This window comes from Pleurodeles waltl, chromosome 1_2, assembly GCF_031143425.1.
Source record: "Pleurodeles waltl isolate 20211129_DDA chromosome 1_2, aPleWal1.hap1.20221129, whole genome shotgun sequence".
NCBI classification, from domain to species: Eukaryota; Metazoa; Chordata; class Amphibia; order Caudata; family Salamandridae; genus Pleurodeles; species Pleurodeles waltl.
This window is the reverse complement of record NC_090437.1, coordinates 156,626,369-156,644,285: the sequence shown is the minus strand read 5'-3', so window position 1 is coordinate 156,644,285 and position 17,917 is coordinate 156,626,369. Positions and strand designations below refer to the sequence as shown.

The following is a 17,917-nucleotide window of genomic DNA, read 5'->3' as shown; positions in this document are numbered from 1 at the left end:
GCACCCATCCAAAGTGGAAAATTTGTTAAACCTACCTAAGCATAGTATTTTGTAATGGAAGGGTACCCATCCAGCACAAAACCAATGCTAGACTCATACACACATCCTGTTACTATGGTGCAAAGATGTATGCATGGCACTCAGCAGATTAATTGTGCTAGGGAGAGAGCAGGATAGTGCCATATCAGGAGAGATTGCCCCCACTCTGTGGTCCCCTTATCTGCTGCAGCCCCACGGGCCCTGATTAGGTCTCCAGCACTGGGTCTCAGCTCCACCCTCCACACAGATGATGTCTGTGAGGCCATGCTAGTAAGCACTCCTCATGGGTTAGCTTCCCACAGTTTTGCAAAGGAGTCACCCTCCTTATCTTGTGTGGGCCTCTGTCATCAGCCCACGCTATGTAAAAGAAAAGCGGGTGGAAAAACACAAGTGAGGAGCGGGGGAGGAGGGTGGGAGCAGCATCAAAGGGAGTGGGGAAAATAAACACAAGAAAGGTGCGGGGAGGAAGGAGGGAGCAGCAGATAGGGCAGCAACACAGAGAAGGGATGTGCAGGAGGGGAAAGAAGAAATAGTACCTCTATTATAGCGCGAGCTGTGGACTGACACTAATTAAGTTTAATCAATCTGTGCTTGGTCCATACTCCACAGAAAGGAACAAAAGTAATGCTTTGCCTGCACTGGCCAATTTAGAGGCAGCAAAGAAGAGTAACACTGAAATTAACAAATAGTAAGCCATGTGGGGTGGGGGGTGTTCAAGCCCTTTATTGTAAACAATACATCTCTGAAACAAAACCACATGCAGCATATGCGCCATTGCAGGCTCTACCTAACATTGTTTATTTGGAACTTATTGTCATAGATAGTGCCATACTTTTCACTGTAAATGTCTACACAGAAAACTTCAGGGTTCTGCAAGGATAGGTGAACGCCGCCTGTAAGCAGACACAGACTAACCTTTTCTTCATAAGATTGTTCAGCATCTTCTTGACTTTTTTAGATTCTGAATTGAGACATCGCTTCTCCCCAAACGCTTTCATGGTCGCACTAAAAATAAGAATAATAGAGTTCAGAGAACAGTTACAGCAGTCATTGAATTTAACTTCACCCAATAGAATAAATATGATTAGTGGAGATCTGATCCAGAAAACAAATTGTCCTGGCATTCAAGCTGTGAGTGGTGGGGTGTTTTGGATGATAAGAAGTAAAGCTTGGAAGGAGAGTTCTGAAACATGAACACCAGATATGTCCAGATAACATAAGAGAATTGTATTGTGCCTTGATTTTCCATTTGAGTCTTTTGATAAATCAAAACCCAGAGTAATTCAATCATGGGTGTCGATTCACCAAAATGTCGGTGGTGGCGGAAGTTACATCATACACCGTTTGACCTTAATGATGTTACAGGAAGTGATGTCACATGACATTAGCCCTCATGACATCATAATAATTTCACTCACTCTTACCTTAACTTACTCATTTCCACTCTCTTGCTCACTCTTACTCTGATCCACCTATACATTCTCACTCACTCACCTTCACACACATGCAGTATCCCACATACTAACATACATGCTCACACATACACACACACTCTCACTCAAACTCTCTCACACACATGCACACATATAAAATATACTGAAAGTTATTTTAATTCACATGCCAATGGGGATTCCCCTCCAGATTCTGCTGTTCCTCTTTTTGATTACATTAAAAGTGAAAGATAGATTATTAATCACTATTAATGTGATAAAAATGAGCAGACAAGGAGACTGGAGCCTGATGATGGTGATGCAAGCTATCCCTGGGTTCTTGGCACTCATTTTGCCACCTCTGAGGTCAGGGGTCGCAAAGGCAGTGCCAGGAGTCGCAGAGGGCAAACCAGGGGTCACACCTGTGACCCCTGGCAACCCCTAAATGACAACCATGGGTCCTATTGGAAAATCAGGTATTTGAATTATGTACACGTTTAACCCTAAAATTCAGTTTTTTTTGCTGCATATTGCTGACAAAAACATGTAAGTACATACATAAGTACACACAATCATTGTCAACTTGTTTCTGCCTGCATGATGAAATAGATATATATTTTTTTAAGTAATAGCTTATTTGAGGTAAAACAAACTAATTCTATCTTCAACATTATTTCATACCATATTTTAGGAACTGGGTGATTAACTAGTCAAAAGAGCAATGGATAAGCTCCTTACAAAGTTAAGCAAGCAAATGTCGAGAACAGTGTTTTGCCAAGCAGTGGGTCACAACCCACATTTTAGTGGGTCAGCAAAGTCCAAGGAATAAATAAAGATGCCTTTAGATTCTGTGTTTATCATGTCACGTTTGCTGCACTTCAAAGGAAGAGGTCAAATGGCAGGGTTGTCTTCTGCAGTTATTTTTTTTTTTTTAACGAGGTGACTGCGTTTACGAACGCCTCTCATTTTCTAGTCCAAGAAAGAAAAGTAAAGTGAATTATGTGACAATCCTGCTGAGGTACATGAAGTTCGAAAGGAAAGGATGTAGGATGTAATTTTTTCCTAATGCACAACAAAGTGTAAGTACCTGTAAGCGAACTGAACAAATTCAGCAATTAGGAAAGTACAAATAAAGCACATCTTTTTGTAATTATGAAGGGTGATAGAAAAAAAGATTTTAATGGGATCAGAACAAATCAAGACACTTTAATTGGTGATGCACAAATAATAAATATTCCCAGAAACCAGATTTCCACACATTATCAGTTCTGTGTAATGTGGCTTTACCAAAACAAAACTGTATGCCTGTGCAAACTTACTGCCCATTTCAATAGAATATGTGCTGTCTTCAAATAACAATGGGCTATAACACAATGCTTTAGTTACATTAAAGAAATGCTCGCCATTGTCCATTAAAGCTAGGTGGATCATGAAAGACTGTCATACTAAAAACGTGACCCTCAGTTCTAGGGCTTGGCCAAGCCACCGACGATGGCAGAGCTCTCGCACTGCCAACCTTGCAACCCGGCATAATTCTGTAAAGCTGCAGGGGCCCGCACACCGAAGACTCCGGAGTGAGCCCGCAGACCCAGAGATTGCAGGGGTGGGCCACTGGTGCCCTCCAACCTCGGACTTCCTTGCCGCTGACACGGACTGTCTCCACCTGCAGCTGCGAACCAACCCTCGAGTGCGCTGGCCTGGGGGTGGGTGCCCGCTCTCACCTTTGCCAATGGAAAGCAGACCGACTGAATGGTCTATGCGGGGGCCTGGGTGACGGCCCTGTGGAGCAGGAACAACAACCTCAAGCTACAGGAGGACCCTGGGGGCCTGCCGGGTGCCTCATCCTTCCTTCCGCCCCTTGCTGGCCTGGAATTGGGGCACAACTTCTGCTGTGGTCTGCGACCGGAGGGCTGCTTGCCCTGGGGGAGAGATAGGCCGGCCTCATGCAACAGCGATCCAACATCACGGTGAAGGGCGAGGAGACTCACATGCGGCCTGCCCTCACTGTCATGTAACCGAGTGGCCCATTGGGACCAGTGGTTGCCCTCCTGTCCCTTATCATCTGCTTCCCCTACCCTGGGGACCATCATCACTTGAGGAGTACTCGGCTGGCTGGCTTGAGAAGGGGGGGCCAGCTCCATGTGTTGGCCACTGGGAGCCGCTCGGGTGGGCTCGGAGGCCTCAATCTCCACTCGCTCCAGTCACACACCTCATTGGGAGGCCTGTCTGGTCCTGCTGCCATCCCTACGCCCTCTGCCAGTAACGAGGACCCCATATAGGGATCCGGATGGGAACCAGGGACTGCAAGAGATGGCAGTGACCCAGCCTTCATTCTTGTGGAGTACTTGGGAGTCCCACAATCGACCAACTGCTAGCAGCACGAGGCACCTACTTGGTGCATGGTTGGCATGCTGCCGGCCCCCTAGGGACAAACGGATCTGGGCCTCACCTGTTACCAGCCAGGAGACACAATTCAGCACCTCTGCCAGAGAAGGACTTATCCTGACTTCTTGCCTTCCCATTGCAGGCAACAGACAGGGAGGAAGAGACTTTACCTAAACACCGTCTTGCTGACCCGAGTGGCTTCAGCTTACGGCCATAAAATCAGCGCACAAGGCCACATTAAAAGTAGCCACCCAACAAACTCAGCATCATTAACTTCTGTTTGGCTGATGGGGCCAAACCACCTACGCTGGCACAGCCTCACCTGCCTGGACCCAACAAAGCACCCTATTAACTACTGTCTCAGCAGATGACCCAGGAAACACTCAAGGCTCCCGCTGCTTCCACAATGGCGCTTCAGACGGTGGGGAACACTGCCTTGTGCCCTTCATCGTCAAGTCACTCGCCGCCTCCGGGGTGGAGCACCAGTCTGTCGTAGCCCCCGGCTCCTCCTGACTTGATGCCTAAACTCGACGCCATCCTGCAGGCAATCGAATCCTTGCGTGCATTGAAGAAATTCATGAAGAACTTGGACTCCTCAGAGGTGACCAAAGAAAGCTCACAATGAGGGTCTCAGAAATTGAACAAGTGATCACCAAATGCGCCCTCAAGTTACAACCCATGATCGGGCCACAGTGGACCTAATGGGCAGGGTATCATGACTAGAACACAGGGCCGAAGACGCAGAAGGTTGAGCCTGACACAACAACATCAGTGTGTTGGATATGCAGGAGGGGGCCAAGGGCACCGGCTCCATGACTGAATTCAACTTCACGGTGCAAACACAGCGACCAAGCTCTTTGTTCCTGTCAGTAAAGCAAAAACTGCACAAGCTTAACACCCATCACTCCTTACTCTTTACAGCCAAAGTGAAGGTCATGCATGATCAACACATCCATTTCTTTACGGAGCTGGAGGCAGCTTGGGACTGGGTGGAAGTTCACTTTGAAGAAGCCAGGCGCCATCGCCCTGGAGTGGCACCGCACAATGACCCAAAGGGGGAAGCCAGTGGGGCCAGCATCGGGGTCACCCCTCTGGAGATGCGTGCGCCCCTTCTCCCAGGAACTCCCGTTGAGCCAGATATCGGCAATAGAGGTGGCGTTTGCCCTCCGCAACACAGCCTCAACACCACAAACGGAGGCAAACGCTTCAGACAGTGAGGACAATACAATTGCAAGCAATCAAATCTTGGAGGGTCTATTTGCCGGCACACAGATCACACCACAGACGGCAGAAGACCTACTGTAACTCATGTTTTCTCCTACTGAGTGCAACACCAAACAAGAACTCATGCAGGCTTGCAACTTCCTTCAGGTGGCTTATGCCCCTACAGAATACATATCCGGGTTGCTGGCATGCAACTTTCGACCTCTTCTTCAAGTTGGCTCTAAGAGCCATTGTTTGGATGTGCAGCGTAAGGTTGCAGGCTCTTGTTCTGGTTTTTCTTGCTGTTAATCAATGTTGTTTTCCTACCCTCCCTAGAACAAGCTGGACATTCCCATTCATCTTATGGGCACAAGCAGGCACATACCTCAGCCCTAACCCTACACCCCACCCTTGTCATGCCACCCAGTTGAACCCCATGGCCTCCACACACAACATATGGTTCCTTACCTCGAACGTCAGGGGCATGTACAGGGCCAGACAACACTATGCTGTCTACTTCTACGTTAAAAGACAAGGAGCACAAATCAGCTTCCTACAAGAAACACACTTAACACTGTGAGCTGCAGCGTCTTCGCAAATGCTGGAGAGGTGCCATCCATGGCACAACATACCAGCCTATGCCTGAGGGGCAATGCTGTGGATACAACCGGCACTCCTTTCCAGACCCTTAGCACAGTCATAGACAAAGAAGGCTGCTTTATCTTCATGGAGGGACGTCTGGACGGAGATTCCATACTATTGTCACCAGGGGCCACTGTAAACAGAATATCGCTGGGGTGTGGATGGAGCTGACGGGGGTACTCAAAGCCCCTGATGAACTGGTTAATTCTCTAGACAACTGTTCCCTCGACGATGAGGTGGCACCGCAGGCCCTTACAGACTCTGGTGTCTCAATTTCGCTGTCTATGCTGCCTGCACACAGGCCACGGGCAACAAGCCAAGCTGCCTCCTTGCTTGGCTGGCCTGCCATGAAACACAGAGCCCCACAATCACAGAATTCGGACAGCCGCGTGTCAACTAGCACAGTCCCAATCCACAATACTGCATGCCATTAGCTGCTACTATGCGGAATTATATAAGGCACCGACCTCCCCTACCCTTGAAGAGGCCCAACATTTCTTGCGTCCCCTACTCCTGCCCACTATAACTGTCCTTGAGTGAGACAAGATCGGGGGATCAATCTCCCAGAAGAAGTGAAGCAGGCCATCCATGACCTAGCTCATAATAAAATACCAGGGCTCGATGGCCTCCCAGTAAAATACCACAACCCTTCTCCCACGCCTAGTGGCTATGTACAATGAGGCTCTCACCATTGGCATACGCCCACCTTCCCTCAAGGAGTCAGTTCTGGTCTCTCTACGTAATCCAGATCGTAACCCCATCCTACTATCATCATACAGACCCATTGCAGGGGGTGTGGCTTGAAGAGCCTACATGGTGGATGCGAAGTAGCGGAGCTCTGTCACACCGCTAAATTATCCTGCCCAAAATGACTACTTCATGAGGCATAGCGTACTACCATCAACGCGCATGGAACACTGACAAGCTGTGTTATCGGGCAATGCTTTCTACACGCCAGATGACGACCGGTAAAACCTGTACTGCTGCAGAGTCCCGAAGAGCAAAATGGTTTGGTGAACCACAGGCCGGCTGGGAGTGAGCTTGGCCCTGCCTTACGACCGGGCTGCTGGCTGAAGCAGGATATCCATTGCCCGTGGCGACATACGGTGAATGGGTGCTGCCTGCAGGGCTGCAGGAGCGCAGCTGACTGGCCGAGGACTGACAAGGTGCTTACGGCACGACCGGCGCGACCTACCTGAAACAGGCCGCGAGCAACACTGTGGGGCCATGCGGGGGCTGAGAGGTGGCTGCCTCCTGAACAAGGGCCCCCCTGTTTGGTCCGCAGGGCACAGGGGACTCTCTGGAGGGGGCAGCAGTGGGGGAGGCCTGGTACCCCGTGCACCCCAGGGGAGATTCTCACGCTGCCTGCAGTAACGGGAGATCGAGTTCTCTCTGCTGTGGGACAGACCTGCTTGAGGCCCTCCACAATAAGGGTGCCACTGCTGGATACAGAGCTGCATGCAGAGGACTGCATGACGCTGCTACAAATGGACCCTGGTATCATTGTGAGGCGTGCATTTCGTGAACTGGACATGTGTACCTTCCACACCCAGCCCGTGCGACCTAGCTGGAGGCCTACTGTGATCCTTTGCCTTGCCGGAGGCACAGGGGCAATTGCACAGTGGGTGAGCGCACAGACGTGGCGATGTCCCCGGTCGCGCTTACACTGGGCACATTGTGCTTCATGAAGCTATTTGATAAGCGCTACACTCCCTGCCGCATGGCCTAGTCTGGGGCCATGAGGGAGACAGTACGTGACCTGGCAATACGCAGGCAGTGCCTGCGGTGACTGAGATGGTGTGCAGTAAAGGTGGAGAACTACACTACAGGGTGTAGGTTGAGCGCCAGGGACTGTGTTGTCAGGATTGAGCACAGGTCCCACTGGTTGAAATCGTACGCTACTGTGTCCAGGCTGTGATATAAATGAGTGACGACAGCATGCACGTTGACTTCCCAACAGACGGTGACGCTAATGTGGCAAGAAGACAGGAAGGCTCTGGGCAGTGTCCCCTCTGCATTGGCATCAGTTGTGTCAAACCAGCTGCCTTCCATACCCTGCCACATGCTGCACGATCTGTCATGTGCCATAGCACATACTTTTTAGCAGTGTCGAAGTCTATCCTACAGATGTAGTGCAGTGCGGACCTGCCCAGGTGTTGACTGAAAGACTACTGAGTCATTGGTCGCTCTGTATTGTTTCACAACCCTAAGAAACAATACAACAGCAGTCACGGGCCACCAGCGCGCCATGGGCAACCAACCACCTCAAAATCCCGAGCATCTAAGCTGCAACCAATGACTGTTGTAACTAATGTGGCACACTCCAATACGATAGAGGACAAAATAGATGCTGTATTATTAGCTCTAGATAACACACGGACCTCGCTGGAGTTCAAAATAGACACAGTCACCTCGGATTCAAACCTTCTTCATGCGGATCACAGGAAGCTAGCAGATAGGGTAACACTAATGGAGCAAACTATTGCGCCACTGCCACCTAAAGCGACCAGCCTGGAGTCCTCTCTACAAGTACTGACGGAAAGAGTGCGTATACTGGAACAGCATGCAGAGGACGCTGAGGGCAGGTCCCGCAGAAATAATGTTAGGCTGGTGGGACTACCGGAGGGTGCTGAGGGACAGGACCCAGTGCAGTATCTCGAGGACTGGTTGCACACTATTCTCCCCCCAGGCACATTCTCCCACTTCTATTCCATTGAACGGGCACATCCTGTCCCCAACTGGAGGCCCTAACTGGGCGCCAAGACAAGACCGATGTTGATACTCTTTCTCCATTACCGTGACAGAGACGTAGTGTCAAAGGAAACGCGCTCACTTGCTGCCATTCAGGTGGACAATGCCAAAGTGATGTTCTTTCCAGATTACACGATTGCTGTACAGAAACAAAGCAATACCTTTGTGGCAGTGAAGCGACTTCGAGAATTGTGACTTTGCTACTCACTCCTCTTTCCATCTAAACTTTGTGTAGTGGCTAATAATACCACTCACTTCTTCATCACCCTCGAAGAAGCGTGGACCTGGCTCAAAGGCTTCGATGTCCGCACCAGTCGTCCCATGCTGGCAGAGAAAAATAGGAGAAGGGAGGTCTTGATGCAACCGCCGGGGACAGCGAGGGCTTAGGTTATGAACAGGAAAAGGCCTCTCTGTGGTTCCAGGCGTGGAACAGAGAATCCAGGAGTGAACCGACACCTTACAGCAAGCAGTCGCACTCTCGGACTCGAGGCGCTTCTCTAGTCCGGGCACCCTGGGCTCCCCCTCCTCAGACGGGGAGAGCTTCATTACTACATGGCCCTCTGTGCAAAGCTCACACATCCCTCCGAACATAACCCCACAGACGGCAGACACTATTATCTGATGTATTCTACCTCCATACAATTGCAGCCACTGTTTATGCATAGAAATATACAAACAACCGTGAATGTCATGTTTCCAGTACGGCGGTGTGATATGTGGCCCTAATCTCAGTGCCTACCGCTGACCCGCATCTGCCTACCCCTGCTGTAAGGCCAGATTTTTCTCTGTCTTTGTTGATGCTATCTGGTTTGGGTGGCCACCAATGTTCCCTCTAATTCTTTTCCTCTGTGTGCAGAAGTCTCACGTACACTGCAGCCAAGGCTGCGTGCACTAAGAAAATGACCATGCATGTTATGCAAGAAGTGACAAGTAGCTCGGGCTTAAGCTTATTGTTCAGAACAACACCGATGCAGGTTGGTAACAGCAAGTTCCTTAGCACAGATGCCATGGGCCCTGGTGCAAGCAAAGAAAGTGGCCACTTTAACTGCTGTAAACATCAATTTACTAGGCCTGGGCAAAATTTTAATTATTCTGGAGTAATAAGAGTAATTTTTGAAATTCTGCATTACTGTTGTGATGTGGAATTACCTATAATTAATCAGTTATGCCTGCTCAAGTAATTAAGAGTAATGTAAGGGAAATGGACACAGAAACACATTTTTGGTAAAGCTCCTACTGGTGCTCATGGTCTTTTGCATTTAGCACTGTTTTCTTACCGCAAAATGCATCCTGTGATCCATTTTGGATGCAAGAGTGCATTATGTGTTAAGAAAATAGCAATAAATAGTGGGAGTAAGTTGGTAGAAAAATCCTATCTCAAAAGCACATTTAGCGAGTGTGAGTAGCTGCTCACACTGCCATTCATGTTCTGGTGCATTTAGCATAATTTCTTAGTGCAAATTGCATCCACGGGTCCATTCTGGACATGAGGGTGCATTTTTCTGAAAATAGGGCTAAATCCTGGGTTACACTTCTTGTATAATGTTGCGTGATCTTGTGAAATATTGCTGTAATTCTATTATAGCAAATTATGCGAGTTACAACCACTCCTACAATTTACACAGTTCAATGGGCCCCAGTGCCATTGAACCTGCTGAACAAATGGTAGCTAAACTGCTGGTATTGGCAGCAGATCATGCACAGTACATGAAAACAGTGAACAGGTGCCCCCAAATGAAAATGCTACAATGAGTGCTGTCCAGATGCATATCTTCCATTGTGGCACCACCTGCAGTGACAATGGGCCATGGAGAGCTGAGGGGCCTACTAAAAGTAGCTTTTTTCTGTATTTTACAGTGCAAGCAGCAGCCAAGGGGCCCATTTTCTTCCTTGCACTAGGTCTCATGCCATACTTGCTACGCCACTGGTGCTGTGCATCCCAGTAAATTCCTCTGGCATTCTAGGATAATGGTAATAACAACATTAACAATATTTTTCACAATCTGAGATATTTAACGTTTCCCTTTCAATACAAACTGGTACAAATGAGATGGGAACATGGAAAGAAACAGTTTGCCTGTCTCTCCAGTGCTTCATAAGCAAGGTGGAAATTATGCACATAAGAAAGTAGCTTCAAACGCATGAGTTCAGAATAAGAGATGTTTTTACGCATCTCGTTTTTAATTTAATCGACTGTAATAGTGCTCTGTCTATAAGGATATGGGCCACATACATGGTGCACATGGCAACTTGCTTGCCTCTCAGTTGAAGGCAGCATTGTTAGGAGGGCAAGGTAGGAATGTTTCTAAGTTCATGTTTGAGAACTGTAACTTTTAATAAGTGCATCTTAATGCAGTGATAAAATGTGACCCATTAATGTGAAAAGGACTGGATGTTAGAGAAAGGTGCTTTTTGAATTTGGTGAGACTTCATCATATTTTTTCAGATGCATGGTTTTCTGGTAAACATTTCAGTATTCAGTTCCTACACGAGCTAAAAAATAAATGAGCCAGCCGGGCCTTTGCATTGATGCAGAGAGAGTGAGCAGGTTGATCTTTGTTTTTTATTATCAGCCTCAGAAGTGAAAAAGGGTTCCCCAATAAGAGCAGAAGCAATCCCTTCAGCATCAACTGCCCGGTAGCAAACATAAGAAAATGCCCAGCACACGGACTTTAAAGAAACATTATAAACAAGACTTTGCAAGATGTAAAACATCCCTCAAAGAAATAAGTGCTTCTATCTTGAGCACATACAGAGGCAATGACGAGCGTCATGCATATATACCGAATAATGCCAATTAGTCCATAGCCGTAAAAAGAAGATTCTTTAGAGGTGCCGCTGCTGCCTGTGTGCCCATGTATCCCCCTGCCTATCTCTAACACTAATGCAGCAAGTGGCATGTGCTGCTACCACTTGCCTCACAACGTTTGACCCTCTACAGCCCCAGGCACTGCCATGGAAGAGAAATACTAAACTACTGCTGACCTTTACCACATCGGTCTGCTCTTCTACTGAGATAGCTGTCGCTGCTCCTTGTGCATTTTCAACATGCTTGTTACTGTGCTGCTCGTGTTTTTAGAAAAACAGCAGCTGCAAATGGTTTCTGTGTGAAGTGTGTGCGCTTCACATTAGAGATTGCGTGCTACGGGAAGTTTGGATGCGTGCACACGCGCACCTTACAGGGAACACTGGTGGCCATGTGTTTTAGTGTGCTGGTCTTTTGGTATTTGCTATGTTGTTGTTATATTGTTCACTACCACCTACCACATAACCAGTGCTTTAAATGGAAAAATAGAAGTGCAGGTACTCTGTACCAGAGTACCTGCTTGTTTCTGAGAAGTGCCGGTACTCTCCAATTAAAAGTATTACGTTTTTCTTGAGATGTGCCGGTACTCTCCCTCTCAAAATAAAAAAGTTCCGGTACTCAGTACCGGAGAGTACCGGCCCATTTAAAGCACTGCACATAACACATCCCCTGCTGGGCAGCCCATGACATTAATTACCACATATCGACATGCTCCTCCAATCGCACTGTCGGCATTAACAGTTAAGCGTATGCTTTGCGCAGCACCTACCTCCACTAAATATTTTCCACATGACTCACATTAATGTGTTGACATGGAATATTCGCGGGATGTACACCCCAGCGCACAGGTATTGCGTATAACCCTATCTGAAGCGCCACAATGCTCAAATCACACTGTTACAGGACTCCCACCTGACCAGGTCAGAGGCAGACACACTTAGAAGAAGATGGCGCAGCGAGGTGTACTCCAAAAATTACTCCTCATATGCACAACGAAGCGGCCTGGGGTCCCATTCAAGCTGGTGGGGTATGTTATAGATGCAGATGGTCGATATGTGTTCATTAGGGGAATGTTAAGTGGTCACCATATCCTTATTGGCAACATATATGCCCCCAATGTAGACCAGACTCCCTTTCTACAGACACTCAATGGATTATTGGCACAATGAAATGATTCTTAGTTAATTGGAGGAGATTTTAATTGTGTATTGGATACATATCTAGTCAGATACTTTCCACCTCTGACGCACACTACTGCCACTTTGAATGCTCACTCTCTGGCAACCTGGCTGGGCCACTGGAGACTGGTGCCATTATAACGCTACCTCCAGAGTGTACTCATTTTATTTGGCCCCTCATGATTTGCAATTCCACCTTGATAGGCTGCTTTGTACGGCCAATCTGATTCCAGTAATAGTGCAGACAGACTATCTGGGGCATACTTACTCCGACTACAAATCCCACTACCTCCAACTTGAGTGGGAGGTGACTGCCCAACCTCCTGTTCCCACGTGATGACTACAGTCTGTGGCGCTAGAGGACTCAGCGTTCTGTGGATTGACCGAAAAACAGATCACTAACTACTTTGAACTTAACAGAGGTGCAGCCTCATCCCGTTCAGTGGAATGGGATGCATTTAAAGTTGCATTACGTGGTCATTGCCTGGGGCTCAGCTGGGGCATGCACAAACAGCTACATAAAGAGGTGTCCACTGTGGAACAGCAGCTATTACACCCTGAATCAGAAGTAGCATGGAATCCCAATACTATATCACAGTTACAGACCAATCGTAAAACTTACTCAGAACTTCTTGACAGACTGAAATGCTTAAATTATGGGGCACACTAAGCTCACACACATGCAAAGGCGGATAGAGCAGGGTCCCTACTTGCCTGCTTATTATGCCAGGAGAATTCTCCAAACCTGATTATGTCCATCCGGTCACAGTTGGGCACTTTGTTATATGCACAGGATGCAATTCATGACACATTCCACATACATTGTGTGTCATTATATAATTCTGCCTCGCCCCCTGTATCAGGTGATTGACTTGTTCCCAGCTGATTTGCCTCTACCTCAAATCACAGCCGACCAATGTTCAGAACTAGAGGGCCCTCTAACGCTCCCTGAAATACAAGATGCCATCCGCTCACTTGCTAATGGCAAAACGGCAGGCCCTGAACGTTGAGGAAGCCCTAAACCTAGCACGTTTACCCCCTACATCGTGGACCAAGATTGAACATCATGTGTCATTACCAATTCAGATTGGAAGAGATATGTTACAGGGGTGTCCTTTATCCCCCTTACTCTTTGCCCTAGTGATGGAGCCTCTAAGGGTTGCACTCCGGAAGGTAGGGCATACCTGGGGAATACCTCAGGGGGATGGGATCCATGCCATGACTTTATATGCCGATGACCTCCATGTGTACATTGGGGACCTAGCGGACATTCCCATGGATATAATACCCCTGTTCGATCCGCATGCGAAGGTCTCTGGCTTACGAGTCAACTGGGCTAAATCCTGTGTTTTCCTATTATCACCCACCATAACTGATCTAGGCCCCATTTGTGTCAACCCTGGAATGGTGTGGCAGCCAAGTACATTTTGATATCTTGGCATTCAGCTATATCATACTCACTCTGAACTGTTTGATGGGAATTCAACCTGTGCCACAACAGCTCTGAGCAGCCAGTTGTCGTTCTGGAAGATGATGCCACTGACAGTGATGGGAAGGATAGCCATTGTTAAAATGATAATCCTACTCCGGCTGTTATATTACTTTGTGAATCTGACCACTATACATCCCAACCTCCTTTTTTCGCTCCCTGTAGACGGATATACGCAACTTCATCTGGAATACCTCCCGCTGTAGAGTGGCCCTTCCTAAACTCTATCGCCCAATGAACCTGGGTGGGTTGTCACTACCAAACCTAGAGCACTATTATCTGGCTGCACAACTAGAATGGGTGGTTCGCTGGTTCTCATCCAGACACCTATCGGATACTGCTACCTAACTGCCAGCTTGGCCACGTTATAAACTGCTCCATTTATTCCATCCTTGTACCAAATCTCCAGCACCAGAGCCTATATTATCGAGCCTAGCACACTGCTGCTATCGTAGGTGTTGTGCCTTACTAGGGACAATCTTCCTTGTGCACCGGCCATCCCACTACTGGGGATGCCCCATGGCACATGGGTCACATCAGCCACAGAACTGGTTTCCTGGCACGCAGTAGGGATACACACCTTAGGAGACCTATGAGCCAGATGTATCAAAGGTTTTTACCCATTCTGTGTCTATGGGAAAACGTGTTCATACATATGGCCCTATATGCTGATGGCATGTTCCACACTCATGATACACTGATGGAGACCACTGTTCTACCCCAGGAACCTTTCTATTATAGAAGTCCCTTAAACACACACTGCAGCGTGCATTTGGGGACCTAACAAAGGAGCCCCAAATACATCTCACGTTACAATACCTACATGTGTTTGGGGATGGGAGGCACCTGGTGCGCTGGATGGCAGACTCTTTATGGCTCCTCACGCCCGGTCCGCTCACAACTCTCAGCAGGAGATGGGAGGTGGACAAGAGGGGGCCCTTCACTGATAAGGAGTGGGCGACTGCATTAGAAAAACCATGCATGTCCCACGCAATATGAGATTCCACCTCATACAATATTATGTCACACAGAGGGCATATCTCACTCCTGATAAGGTTAACAGATACGTCAGTCACACTGACACTTCCTGCCCACGTTATCAGAGTGGGAGCGGACCTACTATACATGATGTGATTGTGCCCAAATCTATATCACTACTGGACCGCAATTCTGAATCGCTTAGCACACTGTGTGGGCCCGCCTATACCATAGACATGGGAAGCATGTACTTTGGGATTGTTCCCCTGGGGTAAAAACCTGAAAGCCATGTTCCATTTTCTGGATCTGGGCTTATTACTGGCTAAATGCCTCATAACTTGTAAATGGCGATCCCCTGATCCACCTTCATATGAGGTGTGGGTACAATCGCTAACTGTCTGGGCAAGAGCTGAGGGTACAGTTCTTCAGTGTGAAGACACACTAGGTATATGCAAATACCCACTTGCATCTCAATGGGAGTTAATCCTAACTGACCTTTGAGACATACACTCTACTCTAGCTACAACCACAGACCTCCACATCTACCCACAATAAAAAACCTAAAAGGTCAGAGCCTGATTTGCTAATCTTGTACTCTTATTAGTCAAACGCCTAATTTCTATGAATTGGTGCTCCCCTCATCCCCTCACTCTCCCCCAGCGGAAAACAAGGCTCATTAGATGAAGCACTGCAGAAAGCGCAGCTCTACACTAGGAAGAAGTGCTGGGAACACGTAGGAGCCCAATTACACCCATCTGGGATGCAATGCTGTTTTAACTCCAGGGCCTAGCTGCGGAGATGCTTCCCACGACTCCCCCTGCCTCCCTCCTCCCAACAGTGAAACCTAGCAAACTTATCTGCTCGCCAGCCCCTTGCCCGACTCATGCTACTATCGTCCAATATGCCTAATTCCCGCCACTCGTGCCCCATCCCAGTTACACCCATTCCTCTTGTCCTAGCCCCTTTGAATCCAGTTACACATCTTAAACCCCCTCCATCTCTGCAATTTGACCATTGCAATACAGTCAGCCCCCCCTCCACTCTCCCACCCCACACCACTTCACCCTCACACATTGCACCCATTACCCAAGCTGTTCTCACTACACTGAAGTGGCTTGGAAATCATTGTTTATCCTATATTTATCAGGCTAAGACTGTACATGTTGAAATAACTATCTATGTTGTACAAAAACCCAATATAAAATGGTTTGGAAACAAAGTGAGCTGCAGTTCTAAAAGGTTTGGGAAGCACTGGTCTATAAGCAAAAACAGGGTTCAGGGCAGAATCTTTGGCTAGCCCTTGGCAGCTGTGGCTCAACCAGCTAGGGCCCAGCCACGTTCTTTATCAAATGGTGTCCTGGTTCTTCTCCAAAGATACTCTCACGTGCTTCATATTCCTATGAAGTTAATGGAGAAATCTTTCATGCCCCCTGAGAATGATCTGTAGACCTTTAGTTCAAGAGAAAAGAGGATACAGACCATCAACCCTTACTCATGAGTGCAGAGTTACTCTGATAACAATTCCTTGTCTTCTGCAAGGTCCACTACTGTTCTGATTCTAAGTTGATAGGGACCCAAAGTTATAAGGAAACATAGACATCAATGGTGAAAATTCCTGAAATTTACAATGTTCCCAAAGAGTGTCCTCCCTCACGTCTTACCACTTCTTCTGTTTTATAGTCAAAGAGTCACAGAAAGCATGATTGCTAATACTTTTCAAGATGGTGGAATGTTAACTAGGCTACCTCAGCTCCACTAACACGCCCATGGGCGTGCCTGGTAAAATGTGTTACCTTTCTGTCTACAACAATAGAAATACTACTCAAACTGGTCAACTGCCTATTGCACCCCTTTGAGTGAGAGGAGCCAATGATTAGCCAGTGAGTTTATGGGACGGCCTGCATCAAAGTTTCAAATCAAAAATATCGAGTGACATGAATATCATGTCAAAAATATCGTCACCACACATCAGAGCCTCCTCTTCAATTCTTGAGTTTTGGAAGAAACTGAAGATCTGGTTCTTCTAATAATCCCTCTAGCTCTCCTAAGGGAAGCTAGAAACACACCTTCTCAGTGGCAGGATACCATCCCAAGTGACAGCACGCTCTACAAATACATATAATATAACATATCATACAAACATATTGGAGAACAAAATATAGAAGGTAACAATATGTGTTTGTATGTATATATTGTTGTTTTTAAATATGTTGTATTTAATATAACTTTTTTAGTATAGTTGTATTAAATATTAATATTGAACTTTAATTATATTCATATATTATTTATTACATTAATTGTAGGTGGTAATATTAATAATAACATTGTTTTACATTTTTTAACTGCAGTTTGTCATTTTGAATGCCTTATGTTTTTTTATACTTAGTAATTTACATTTTAGTAGCGGGTTGTTAAATTTGTAGGGAGAGGATAGAAAAGAAAGTAAACAATTTAATGTTGATTTAATTATGTTTTAATGGTAATTACATATTTAAATTGATGATTCAGTTAATTGTTTAATTGCTATTTTAAATGTTTTTATGCATTATGCATTTTGTGATGTTTAATGTAAATTTTATTTTTGAACAGTTTAATTACTCATCTATATTTTGGTAGTGGGTATCTGGGTTTGTAGGGAAACAGGGCAGGATGCTATCAAACTTTAATTTTTTACAAATTAATTTACTCATGTTCATTAAATATTGCATTGGATGTGTCTGTCCCCACACAAACCACTGCATAACCCTCTGTAGAGTGCCTGGAGACAGGGAAGGAAGGGCAGGGGCCTTGTGACCCCAAACCCCACAAAATCAGTACACCTCTGTATCTGAAGACATTGTGCCAGGAAGAACTACTGTGCTGCCAGAAAGGACAACCACTCTACTGAACTACTTTGCTGTGTTAGCCTGCTGCCTCTTGCCTGGGAGTGAGGACTGCTCTCATCTCTCTACATCCAATAAAGAACCAAGTGACTCAAACGGCTTGCTGGTTTGCCTCCTGTTCTGAAGTCTCAGGA

General features: G+C 46.9%; 1 protein-coding gene across 1 annotated transcript in view; it reads right to left on the bottom strand.

Moving 5' to 3' along the window:
• Window positions 1-17,917, bottom strand: part of LOC138298109 (C-X-C motif chemokine 10-like) — a 132,805-nt gene that overhangs the window by 43,137 nt on the left and 71,751 nt on the right. Inside the window, exon 3 of the mRNA XM_069236849.1 lies at window positions 955-1,044. Within this exon, the coding sequence (XP_069092950.1) occupies window positions 955-1,044 (90 nt within the window). The remainder of the gene's footprint in view (window positions 1-954; window positions 1,045-17,917) is intronic.